Source organism: Rissa tridactyla, chromosome 5, assembly GCF_028500815.1.
Source record: "Rissa tridactyla isolate bRisTri1 chromosome 5, bRisTri1.patW.cur.20221130, whole genome shotgun sequence".
In the NCBI taxonomy this organism is placed as follows: domain Eukaryota; kingdom Metazoa; phylum Chordata; class Aves; order Charadriiformes; family Laridae; genus Rissa; species Rissa tridactyla.
The window spans coordinates 44,685,384-44,697,525 of NC_071470.1; the positions used below are offsets into that span (position 1 = coordinate 44,685,384).

Genomic DNA, 12,142 nt, shown 5'->3' on the forward strand with positions numbered 1-12,142 from the left:
AATTTTTTCAAATAATCTACCTTGAATTTTGCATTTGATTGCAGTGAATTCTGGGGCAAGTTTTGGCGAGTTTACATAATAGACTGAAAATATTCTTATAATGCTGACATATGCAATAAAGCTTATAGACTATACATAATTTCAACAATGCAATTCATCCAGAATATTGGCAGAAAACACAGTGCTTTGCTTACATTTCAGACTTCAATGCTGGTGAGATAAAGATAATACTAGAGGTATGCAGGTATTTTACGCTTTTAGGGTGTGAACAGCGTATCACAGGATGCTGTATTTAAAATAAAAAGTTGATGAACACGTCATTGATGATCATCTTTTTTCCTTCATGTAAGAAAAACAGTGTTGAATTTTTCACCACTGCTTTTCTATTATGTCCTATGTTTTCTGAGGCTTTTGCCGGTTGTTTCCTCAGTCAACCTCTCAATTGAGTGACAAGAAAGTGTTCAGTTCAGCACAACGGAATTGATACTGTGGTCCCAAATACTACTCACTTTTTTTCTTTTTCTTTTTGCTGTTGGGCCAGATGTATTATGCTATTTGTATTATATTTATTTAAGTCCAGAAATGGAATAACAGTATTGTAAACTTTTATTATTTGACTTGATTTTACATAGCAGTACTGCAGTCTGTTGCTGAACTTTTACATTTTATTTTGACAGGAGCAGACCGGTAAAGATGTTTATGTGGTGGTCAGCTGTTTTACTTCTTGGATGCATTTTGCTGGGAGCAGACGGGTGGCCGGCCAAGGAAGGATACGACTTTAGGCCCTATCAGCCCCTAGTAAGATTACGCCACAAGGTACAGATCATTCTCTAGCACTTCTAGCTTTTCTTCTATGATCAAGGGATAAATTACATTCCAGCCTTGTCTTGTTTGTGTTTATTGGAGTAACGTTCAGAAAATAATTAATTCAGAAACAATGCTTGCAAAAATATGGACTTGATTTGACAAGTAAACAGGAGCTGTTTTGATTTGAAAGCCCAGAAATCTTTCAAAGATAGGGAGCTAAGTTCTGTTCTAGTTTCACAAAGTAGAGATTATGTTTATCAAAAGAAACTCGGAGAGAGAGCCAGGACATGTTGTCTCAAAGCAACTGTCAGCATCTGCTCAAGGCAATGACTTTTCCTGTAACACACTAGATTTCAGACCAAGCAGCAACCAAGGGAACTGTCTGTCAAAGCAGCATGGTGTTGAAGTTAACTGATCACCAAAAACTTGTCTGCATGAGGTAGATGTTCACAGCGCTCGCCGAATTTAGGAGTTTTGAACCATGGCATAGTGCAGGTGTTTCCTGAGATACTGGGCTTTCCAGCTTCAAGCACTATATGCCATTCAAATTTTGCTTACTTGCCACACCTTTGTCACGAATGCAGGACTCCCAAACCAGTTCTCAGCTAACAAATCCTGCTCTTTTTCTGGTAGCTAGAGGAAAACTGCTGTGGTGGCTCTATAAAAGAAGGAACAGGGTTGTAATATCTCTGAAGTTAGCATAGGTGTCATCAGCTTCCTAGTTTCCTCTTGGTACGGTAGTCATGGGAGCAACATCTGGGGAGCTCCAAGGCCTAAAATTTGGCCAACCAAGATGATAAAAAAACCTTCTTTTTCCACTTCTGAATCTGGGTGCTTCAACTAGATATCCAGAATTATAGCCAGAAACTCTAAATATCAGTTTCTATTAATGTTTCAAGATCTGGCTGGTTTAATTTCTCAATACTTTTTATAAAATATGAAAGCTATTTCCAATTGGTCCTCAGTTCGAAAAAAAAATGATCAAAAAGCATGTGATTCTATCTCAGCATATAAGGAGGAGGAACTGATAATTGAATTCTGCTCAAATGAGCAAAACATTTGCTTATTAGCAAATACCTGCTGTATACTATTATTGTGGTTTAACCCCAGGTCCCAGCCAGAACCGTGCAGCCACTCATGCAGTTCTCCCCCTTTGCCCCAGAAGGGGAGAAAAGGGAGAAGAAAGAGAAAAGGAGGATAAAGAGAAAGAAAGAAACCTCATGGGTTGAGATAAAGACAGTTTAATAGAACAATAACAGAAAAGGAAAATAACAACCATAATAATAATGACACAAGTCACTCTCATTGCCCTGTGAACTGGCACCATCCTGAGCAGTGATCACGAGTACCCCCCTCGCACTGACTAATCCCGTCTATATATTGAGTACGATGTCTATGGTACAGAATATTCCATTGCCCATTCCATCGTTCTATCTATGCTCCTTATCAGCTTCTATGCAAAGCTGAAAAAAGTCCCTGAAAAATATAAATGTCACCTAGTAACAATAAAACAATACACGTTATTGACATTCCTTTCATATCAAATCTGAAACACAGCAACCACTAGAAAAAAAATAAATTAACTCTATCCCAGCTGAAATCAGGACAACTACGCATGTTAAATATAGAAAGTTTCTAACAGATGAAAAATAAAGTATTAAAATATAAATTTCTTTATAAAACTGCATTCTCTAGGGAATGTTGTTCAATTAGAATTAAGAATGCATCAGGCCCCCAGTTAAGTAAATACGTAAATGTGTGAGCACACAGGTGTTCACACTGAGTATTTTGCAAAATCAGAAACTTTGCCTCATCAGTTTACTTACATTTGTCATCTTTAAACAAAATACAACAAAATAGCACACGAAAAATACTTTGAAATCTAGAAGGAATGATAGAGACTACTAACATAAATATGGAATGAACCATGTGAGAGGGAAATCACTTGTACCACAAAAAAAACCAAAACAAAACAATGAAGAATGTGAGAAGTATCAAGGGATCAAGGGCAGGACATGAGGTATAGTGAACACTATTTGAGATTTATATGGTCTCTGACATTAATATTAGATTGCACGTGGAATTAACAGTATGTTGCTGTTCCTTAATAATACTTCTAATCCTCTGATAACTCTCACATAACACTTGGAATAGGCTATCATAAACATTTCAAGTTTAATATTGGGGGCATCACACACACACATATCCCTGTACCCACATAGACATACATATATATATATATACACACATGAAAGGTAGAGATACCTTTCTTTTATTTTTCATTCCTTTTATATTTTTGAAAAACATATAAAAATATGCATACATACAGAACAAAAGCAAATGGTGTATCCTTCAAATAGACTTTTTATTTTTAAAAGAAGATAAGGCTCAAATAGAAAGAAAACGAATGCTAGAAAAAAATGTAAAGAAAAAGGAAAAAGAACAATAAAAATGTGATATAAAAATTTATTCTGAAATGCAAAGAAAATATGGTGTGTTTTTTTCTAGGCAATATATCTAGATAAAAAAATGCTTTAGTATAATACAGCTTTTGGTATTATGGATACATGTTAGCATAAAAAAAAGGAATGAAACATTGACTTTTCTAAAGTCAGTTTTTAAAAACTTTTCTGGCACAGATACACAGATTCAAAACATGTAAATGATATGGTAAAGGAGACTTTCTGCTTCCATCAAACACTTAATATATCAAGTATTTAGATTAAGTTATGCGAGTAGAATACTTATTACAAACAGAATATGATAATGCAAATCAGCAGAGTCATATTTGCTTTGATCAAGCAATATGTATGCAATTTTATGAGTGCGAATATATTAAAAAAAAAGGGGTAATCACTCTTGCTGTAATAAAGGGGAACTTATATGACTGGGACAGTAGTCCAAACAAAGTAGCTCCAAATGTGAGACTGCAGGGAAAAACAATCCTGTTGTTACTTAAGTATTATCTTGAAAAAATAATTGTGTTCGTGGTGAAAACAGGCATTCATATCATAAAGGTTTTGTTCTTTTAAGGGACTATGAACAAATTCAGCTCTTTATGCACAGAAATTACAAGTAGGCATTTAGTCTGAGTACGTACGGAAAAAATGCACAAGGAAAAAGCACACAAGGAAAAAGCTTTAAAAATCGTGAAAAGCTTTATGCATAACTGTACACTTTTTTTACTGTGAGGGTGACTGAGCACTGGAACAGGTTGCCCAGAGGGCTTGTGGATTCTCCCTCCTTGGACATATTCAAAAGCCATCTGGATGTGGTCCTGGGCAACTTCTAGGTGACCATACTTCAGCAGGGGGGATGGACAAGGTGACCTACAGAGGTCCCTTTCATCCTCAACCATTCTGATTCATTACAATACATAATTAATAATTACATATAATAATATATAATTTATTTAATTTTTTTTTACAATTTTTATAGTCAACTCAATAGTTGTGGGATTTTACTGATGAAACTTAAAAAAGATTTGAAGAGATTTTTACAAAAATCTTTTTAGAAAAATATTTTAGAAAATCTTTACAAAATCTTATTAGAAAATCTAAATGTGATGATAGTGAAAAAAAGATAATCCACTGCTTTAATAGGTTGATAGTAAAATGTGTGAACTAAATATTTTTACCACAAATTTTATTCATAGGTTGTTCAAAACCTTTTGATACTATCTTTGTACTGTCCCTGCCCCCCAGCTACCAATGTACCCAGCTCTACATCTTCAATAGTTAATGTAATCATCTCTCTTGAATATTTATCATTTACCTGCAACAAATAATGCAAATTGCATAACTTAATTGAGATAGTTGAAATGTTAAATCTGTTTCACAGGACGAAGAGTACATATCAGGTTTTATTAACATTGTATACAGCATTTATCCACATATTCACCCCACTATTTGCATACCAGGCTATTTAGCCTGTAGCTTTTTACTTATTTGCATGCCCAGGAGGTATGTAGTTTGGTTGTTTGGTATCTTTACGTTAGCATGTGATTCAGAGCTGTGTGGTTCCTCAGATCCTGGTTTGCAGAGGACAGCAAGCCATCCAGGTAGATCACAAGGAAGTCCCGGCATGTTTTGCCAGAAAAGTCACCTGGCTTTTTAGGGAGCTCTAAAAAAATTACTTAACACTCCAGTTTAGAGATTAGGGAACCTTCCATTTAAGAGATTGCCTTCATGAGTTTTCAGGTTTCTGTATGTGCCTATGCTGAATTCAGAAAAGGACTATGAACATACATTTTTCCAGTAACAGAATATTCAAATATCCCGTTATCTTCCTCCAGTGATGCCTTTGTCTATTTTCTTGGTTTTCATATAATTTTGGGTTTTTTTTAGATTGTTTATAGTAGACTAAATATGAGGACAGACACTTGAACACTTATATTGCAATACTTCATGCTGCTTTACATAGAATAGAACATATAGCTGATTTAATTCTTATGCCACAGTTGTATGGAATTCATATCCTTCTTCAGTGGTGGAAATAACTACGAGAATTGTTGTTGTCGATAGAAATTTTCAGTGCTGTAATGTGTGTGAGAGCCTACAGCCAGTTTTTCCTTAGCAGGTAATTGCGCTCCTTTTAAGAAACCAGCATTTTCACCAGCAATTGAAACCACTATTTTCCAGTCTCCGATACTACATTTTTTTGTTAAAACTGTGCAGAAAATCATAGTCAAACATTCTTTAGGTATATAGATAACTAACTTCTGAGTCTGGACTGTAAGGTTTCCTTGGCTAATGCCAGAGCAGTCTGATGGCATGTGAAGTTGCTGTTTTGACACTAATCAAAAGTTAGATCTAGTGCTTTGGACATTGCTGATTTCCCAACTTTGCTCTTTATATCCTTTAAATATGCAGCAATTTCCTACCATATAGAAATGTATTTTTGTGTGTTTAACTTGATCTGTAGGAATTAACAGATTATTCTTCAGCGTCTTTCTAATTTATCATATGCTGTATTAAAGAAAAGTTTCCACTTTGAACAGTTTTCTAATTTTATTATGCATTAGTTGGAACTGCTCTAGTATGACAGTGGAATTTTTAATACCCAGTACCTATGATGAGCTGATGACTTTCAAGTATTACGTTTATTTTTCTGGAAATTTTCTAACAGAAAATCTGTGATAATTTATAAAATATAGCTCTAAGAACTTGCAGCAGTTCGTATCTAAGTTATAATTATGGTCCAAATTACAAGTATATTCACGTTCATTATTGTAATGGCCACGAAGATCAAACATTTGGCTGCATGGCTTATGTATTAAATAGTCAAAACCAGGAAGAGCTAAGTTGGCTTGAACTAGAAGGGAGAAAGAATATTACAAAGCACTCCTGAAAATTTTATTTCCAGTTCCCTTCTGTTGTTAAACTGCGGTGGCTTACACATACACGGTTATGTTGAAAAATACTGGGATATGTCTGAACAGCATGCGAATTTCACGGATTCATGGAATCATGGAATCTTCAGAGTTGGAAGGGACCTCTAGAGATCATCTAGTCCAACTCCCCTGCTAAAGCAGGATTGCCTAGAGCACATTACTCAGGACTGCATCCAGGCGAGCCTTGAAAGTCTCCACAGAAGGGGTCTCCACAACCTCCCTGGGCAGCTCTTGTTACACCACTTAATTCTTGGTTCCTCATTTGTCAAAACACTGGAAAAGTTTGTCAGGGACTTTTCATTTGGGAGTCTTCTTGCAGTGCTGCTGAAATATTTTAAGCAATTTGTTAATACCTAGGTTCCCACCTGAAATCATTAGGAAGTACTTCTAGCATCCTAATGAATTTTCTTCTTGTAATTTGCATGGCTCTGACAGAGAGCGGTGTTCATACAATGTCTTCAGTGAAAAAGCGTATGCTCTGAGATTTCCAGGTACAGACGGGCAGGCGGCAACCGGCAGAATGCTGACTGTCGGTGTCTGATTCTCTGTCAGAAACTAAGAAGTATGGGATATAGCCTGTACATTCATACGTGTATTCCAGAGCATGCCAAGTCTGCGTATCAAACACGTGTGTGCACAACCCTCCTCTGCAAGCCAGGTGATTGATGGGGCTTAGCGGGGATTAACGTTAACAGCAGTGCCTCATTGTCAATGATATCATTATGGGTAGGGAGTTGGTTGGTTCTAGTCTCAAGGGACAATCAGTGAAGACTGTTGATTATCTTCAGGCTTGTAATGACTAACTAAGAGAGCCACTGGCTTGGGAAAGGGGGTGGGGGCAGGAGGGGCAACGGGCAGGGGGATGTGGGTAAAGGAGAGAGGGAAGAATTGAGGAAAATTGGAATTTGACCTGGGCCTTCCAGGAGCTTCCATCAGGAAACAGCTTTATGTCCAGCTGAGCAGGTGTGTACAGAGGGTACAGCAAAGGGGACGTGCTTTGTTTTTAACAGCTTTCATGGACCTTAAGTGACTGATTTTGCCATATTGATTGTAACTGTTTCCAGTCTTGTCCTTATTTTGTCTGGTTTTGATCCGAGTCAGGTGGGCAGCAGTCACTTTTGTCTGTGTTATTTCTCCAGACAAAAATATTTAGCTTCCTGTGAAAAAAACCTGCCTCTTTCCTTTTTTCTTTCTCCCCCCCTTCTTACTGTTGTTGTTTGTTGTTAAATTAGGCAATTCAACTGTGATTCTCATTAATTTAGGCCTCAGGATTAAGTCAGTTTAGAGGTGATTAGGTTGGATTAGAACTTGGTCTAGTTTAGAGGTGTTTAGGCAATAATGACTTTGTCTGAATGCAACAAAGCAAGAGAGAAACATATAGTGGCATAAGCATGCTCTCCCAGGTTATTAAAGACAAATTTGAATGTATAAACACAAAGCATAGAATACATGTTCTGCATTTAGGTTTTTGACCAAAGGTTATGAAATGTTCTCCCTCAACTAATAGTGCATTCTGTTTTATAATGAAACACCCGTAAAATACAGACAGGCTGAGTGTTCAATGATGTTATTTTTATTTAGGGTATCACAGAAAGAAAGAAATGCACAGAAAGTAGTACTTCAGGATTCAAAAATAGCCTGAGCTTTCCTTGTGTGGTATGGTCTCCAAACAACCTGAGGTTTATAGTTCACAGTGTTTTTCTGGAAAGTCTGTTTGCTTGCAGGATCTGAGAAGTCATAAAATTTGATCCTCTTAAATCCTCTGTCCTAGACAGAGAGAGAGAGAGAGGGTAAAAAAATCCATTGCATTAAGATGCAATAGTGAATTCCAAGGACTAAGAACAGAGCTTTTCCTGAGCACATCAATGCTACTCTCAGCTCTAAGGTAACAAGAAAATGTTCTTCCTTCTGAGGCTCCTTGAACACAGGATCTATGTCCTATGCAAATTCCATGATTTCATTTAAGTCACAAGACTTACTTTTTCTATTTACCCCCCTTAATCATTTGTCTAACTGTAGTCAAGAAGTCTTATGAAACATCTTTTATTTTATTTTGCTTTTCTCGGGGAGAGAATGATCTGCATTCTAATCTGCTTTTTCCTGTGGGCGATAACATTTAAAAGGCATGGCTAATTTTTTTTAAGTCCCATTACAATCATTGTCTATTAATTAGCTGATAGCAATTAAATATGTTGTTTTTGCTATCTCTCACTACATGCTCAAAGCATTTTTTGAAAAAGTCTTAGGAGAGTTGCCTATAAAATTTCTTCTGTAGTCCTTTTTCCAACTAGTCATTCATGGCGGGGGGGGGGGGCAAGGGTGTCAAAGTCTGGAATTAAGGCAAGCGTGAAGTTCTTCTTTCAAGCTGTCTGTTGATGCTTGCATTGCTAATTCATTAGCAACACCTAGCTATAAACTTTAAGTTAAATCTATGGGGCTAGTGAAGGAGCAAAGGTGTATCTTCACTATTGCACCGAACATCTTGCTGTACCTATCTTTTGCGATCCTGTTACTGAAAATCGCCCCTGTGAAAAAGATTAATTTTACACAGTTATTTTAAGGAATGATGAGATCCATGTGTATTACCTACCTTTTGATTAATGCTGCCTTTTAAATTTCACATGTCAGCTTGGCAACAAAGAATAAAATATAAAGTAGTGGTATATGGAGGTAATGTAATTATTTTCTACAGTACTCCGCTTGGCCTTATCGTATTGCTTTCTAGGAAGGGGATTTCCAGTTAGCCTCTGTATAGATAAGACAATGGGTTTTGAACCTTTCTGGTGTTTGGGAGTTGATGCAAACACAATCTATATCGGCCATCACTTCAGATTCTTGATTAGTATGTTTTTTTCACGTCCTATTAAAATGGCAAACCATCATCACAAATTGCAATCACAGTAGTAGCAAAACAAAGCCAGAAGAGACTTGTTTTATATATTACTTGAGGTGCTTTGCTCCTGCTCAAATTTGTGCAGTTGAAATTTCTAAGATCATGAAAGAGTCCAGATACTTGAAGTGCATGTTGCTACAGAAGTTTATGAGATCCGTCTCTTTTCCAGCCTTCCTTGCTGTCTCTTATTCTTCAGATACTCAAGACTAGTCTGTATATTATTAAATGAGTTTTAAGGTTTTTTTCTATCAGCCAAGTGTTTTATTTTAGTCTTTTCCACTGCTTCTTTTTCTCGGTCATTTTTCCCAAGGATTTAATACCTATTTTCATTACCTAGGAAGATGTAGATTTTTATTATCTTTATTAACCTTTATTATCTGGGTTCGTTAAAATGAAAGTCATATCCTGTAGCATAGACAGTGCTTCTAATATAAGAAGTAATATGCAAAAATCAATATCCAAATATTATTAAATAATGAACATGGTGTATAATAGCTTTATTGGTGTGCAGGGAAACTGGGATGTACCTCAGTCCCATTTTTTTTTATCTAAATAATGATATACTTAGTTTATGGTTAATTTTTCACCTTTCTGATTCTAATTAGCTATTTAAATACTGCTTTTAAATGAAAATAATTATTTACTATAAACATTTGTTTTAAACATCAGTATATTGTGCATCTATACAGTGATACATTCCCAACTGAATATATATTTTATATATATATTCTACTGCTGAGTAAATGCAGCAATAACATATAGTAATAATGTTTTGTAAGAAAACTGTTAATTACATTGGGTTTGAGATCAAATTAAAGTACAGTGTGTACAATTAGACTCCTTTTAAATTGTCTCTAATTAGATTGACTAATATTAGGTCTTACGTTCATGTCTCTTCAATATCTGTATTTTAAAACATCCTTAAGACTTTCAGTCCTATACTTTATGTGGTAGAAAAACAAGTTCAGAAAAAATAGCTCTTTTTAACACTAGAAAAAAAATTTCAGTAGTTCTAAACTCTTCCTTCTTCATTAGTTAATTTGTCTTAATTGCTTTTTTAGTAGTAATTTTGAACTGTGATAATTTTACTGAGAATGTGATCTGCAGTGGGAGCACAAATCTGATATTTTTTGGATAAAACCATGTTTGATGGAATGTTACTATAGCTTTTTTTTTTTGGTTTTGCAATATCAGCTGTCCTGATCTCATGTCACCAAGACGTCAGGTTAAGCAACCCATCTGTACCTCATGCGAACCATGGCTTTTCTTATCTTGCAGTAAAAGTATTTGCTATCACAATATGTTATTTCTCTACCATTTATTTTCATGATCAGTTAAAATTTTTTCATCTGAAAGCTTTGCAAAGAAACATAGATCTGTGTTTATGTATGTGAGGTCTAGGTGTATTTCATTTAGCTTTCTTCAACAGCCTTTCCTTTTGAGAGTTCTGTAACTAGAAAACTCTGTGACTATCTCCATTGTTTATAAAGCAAAATATCAGTTAGAAAGTCTCATAGACTTCTGTCCTCTTATCCTGTCGACCGTTGTTACTTAAGTAGTCTATGCTTACCTTAAAATGCCTCCAGTTCTGGGTAGGGTGACTCTGCATAGACTACAATAGTTATCGTGACATCTTATTTTTACTCTTCCTCTTTTATACTTGCTGCTGGGATCATAGTCCAGCTCAGAGCATTCTATTTGTTTCTGCTAACTAATTCCATGGTAAATCTTACCAGATAAGAACACTACATCTGTCAGTATCCTCAAATCCCTTCAACCAAGAGCTAAGGGAATGTGATGTCTTTCAGTTTCAGATTCATTTTCCATAAATAAAACCTAACAGCAGCAGCAACAGCAACAAAAAAACCCCAACCCTAACCAACCAAAACAAAACAACCTGCAAAAAAACTCAACCCCAAACCACTGGTTTTATTTGCCTTTGAAATAATGGGGCTAAAACTTAAGATGCCCATTGAAAACATTAAAGGTTTTGGTAGCTTTGCTCAGGCCTGACACACAAAGAAAATGGAGTTTAATGACAGCTTAACTAAAAGCTGTCTTAATTATGTCTTAATTTTTATTGTTATGCATTGATATGACTATGCTTAAATGCTTGTAAGAACATGGAAGGTTAGAGCCTAAAATATAAAGGTCAAACGAAAGATCTCCTAAACTTTAATTAAAAAAAAATACTATTTGACCTTGTTGAAAGTGACCTGAGAGATGAGCAAAAGATTATTGTTTCACTTGATGTGTCTTTTTAGCTCTTTGGCATATTTAAGTTTTCATTTAATGTATTTTGTTAACTATGCTATATTTATTCTGTTCATACATATGAATATGTAATGTATGAACATTGCAATGTATGAACAGTGCATTTATATGAATTAAGTAAAATAGCAATAAATATTTCTTTAATATTGCATGGTATTAATAACAACTGCTTAATAGTCATTGTTAATTCTATCAAATACATTTTTGGAATTGAGTTCCCCTACTCAATATTAATTTGAAATACGAAAAACCTAACAAACTTATTCCTTCTACGTCCCCCCCTTCCCATGAAAACAAACAAAACAAAAATTGTTAGTCATTTGTTTAATGTATAGCCTCTGGGCATGTAACCTGGAATAAACAGCCTATAATTCAAGTCTAATTTCTAAGAAATAAGGTCTATCACTCTCCTCAGGCATTAGCAAAATCCTTCATTCTCTAGAGTCATTCATGGAAATGCTATTAATTTCTACTATTCTTACCTGAGGATTATACTCATACATCAATACAAGTAATACAAAATTAATATTACATTATTTTAATAGAATTTATTCAACTTCATTCATATATCTAATATTATTTGGTGTTACATCATTTGATGTAACAATTCTACTGGATAAAAAAATACGTTAAAAATAACAGTAACTACTATATTACACTAAAATGATCCTAAAGATTGTGAAAGACCAATCCCATTGCAACTGATAGTTTGTGGGTTGTTTTTGTTTTTTTTTTTTTCCAAAGGTCTGAGAAACTATTGTATTAGCCAATCTGAC

At 35.1% G+C, this 12,142-nt stretch overlaps 1 protein-coding gene across 3 annotated transcripts in view; it reads left to right on the top strand.

Moving 5' to 3' along the window:
• The first annotated feature begins 681 nt into the window (after nt 1-681).
• FSTL5 (follistatin like 5) overlaps nt 682-12,142 on the top strand; it is a 290,553-nt gene continuing 279,092 nt past the window's right edge. For 2 of the 3 annotated variants that reach the window (XM_054202953.1, XM_054202952.1), the window contains exon 1: nt 694-816. In XM_054202953.1, the coding sequence (XP_054058928.1) occupies nt 694-816 (123 nt within the window). Of the gene's footprint in view, nt 817-12,142 lie in introns of all 3 variants that reach the window. The other variant, XM_054202954.1, reaches the window with a different exon arrangement.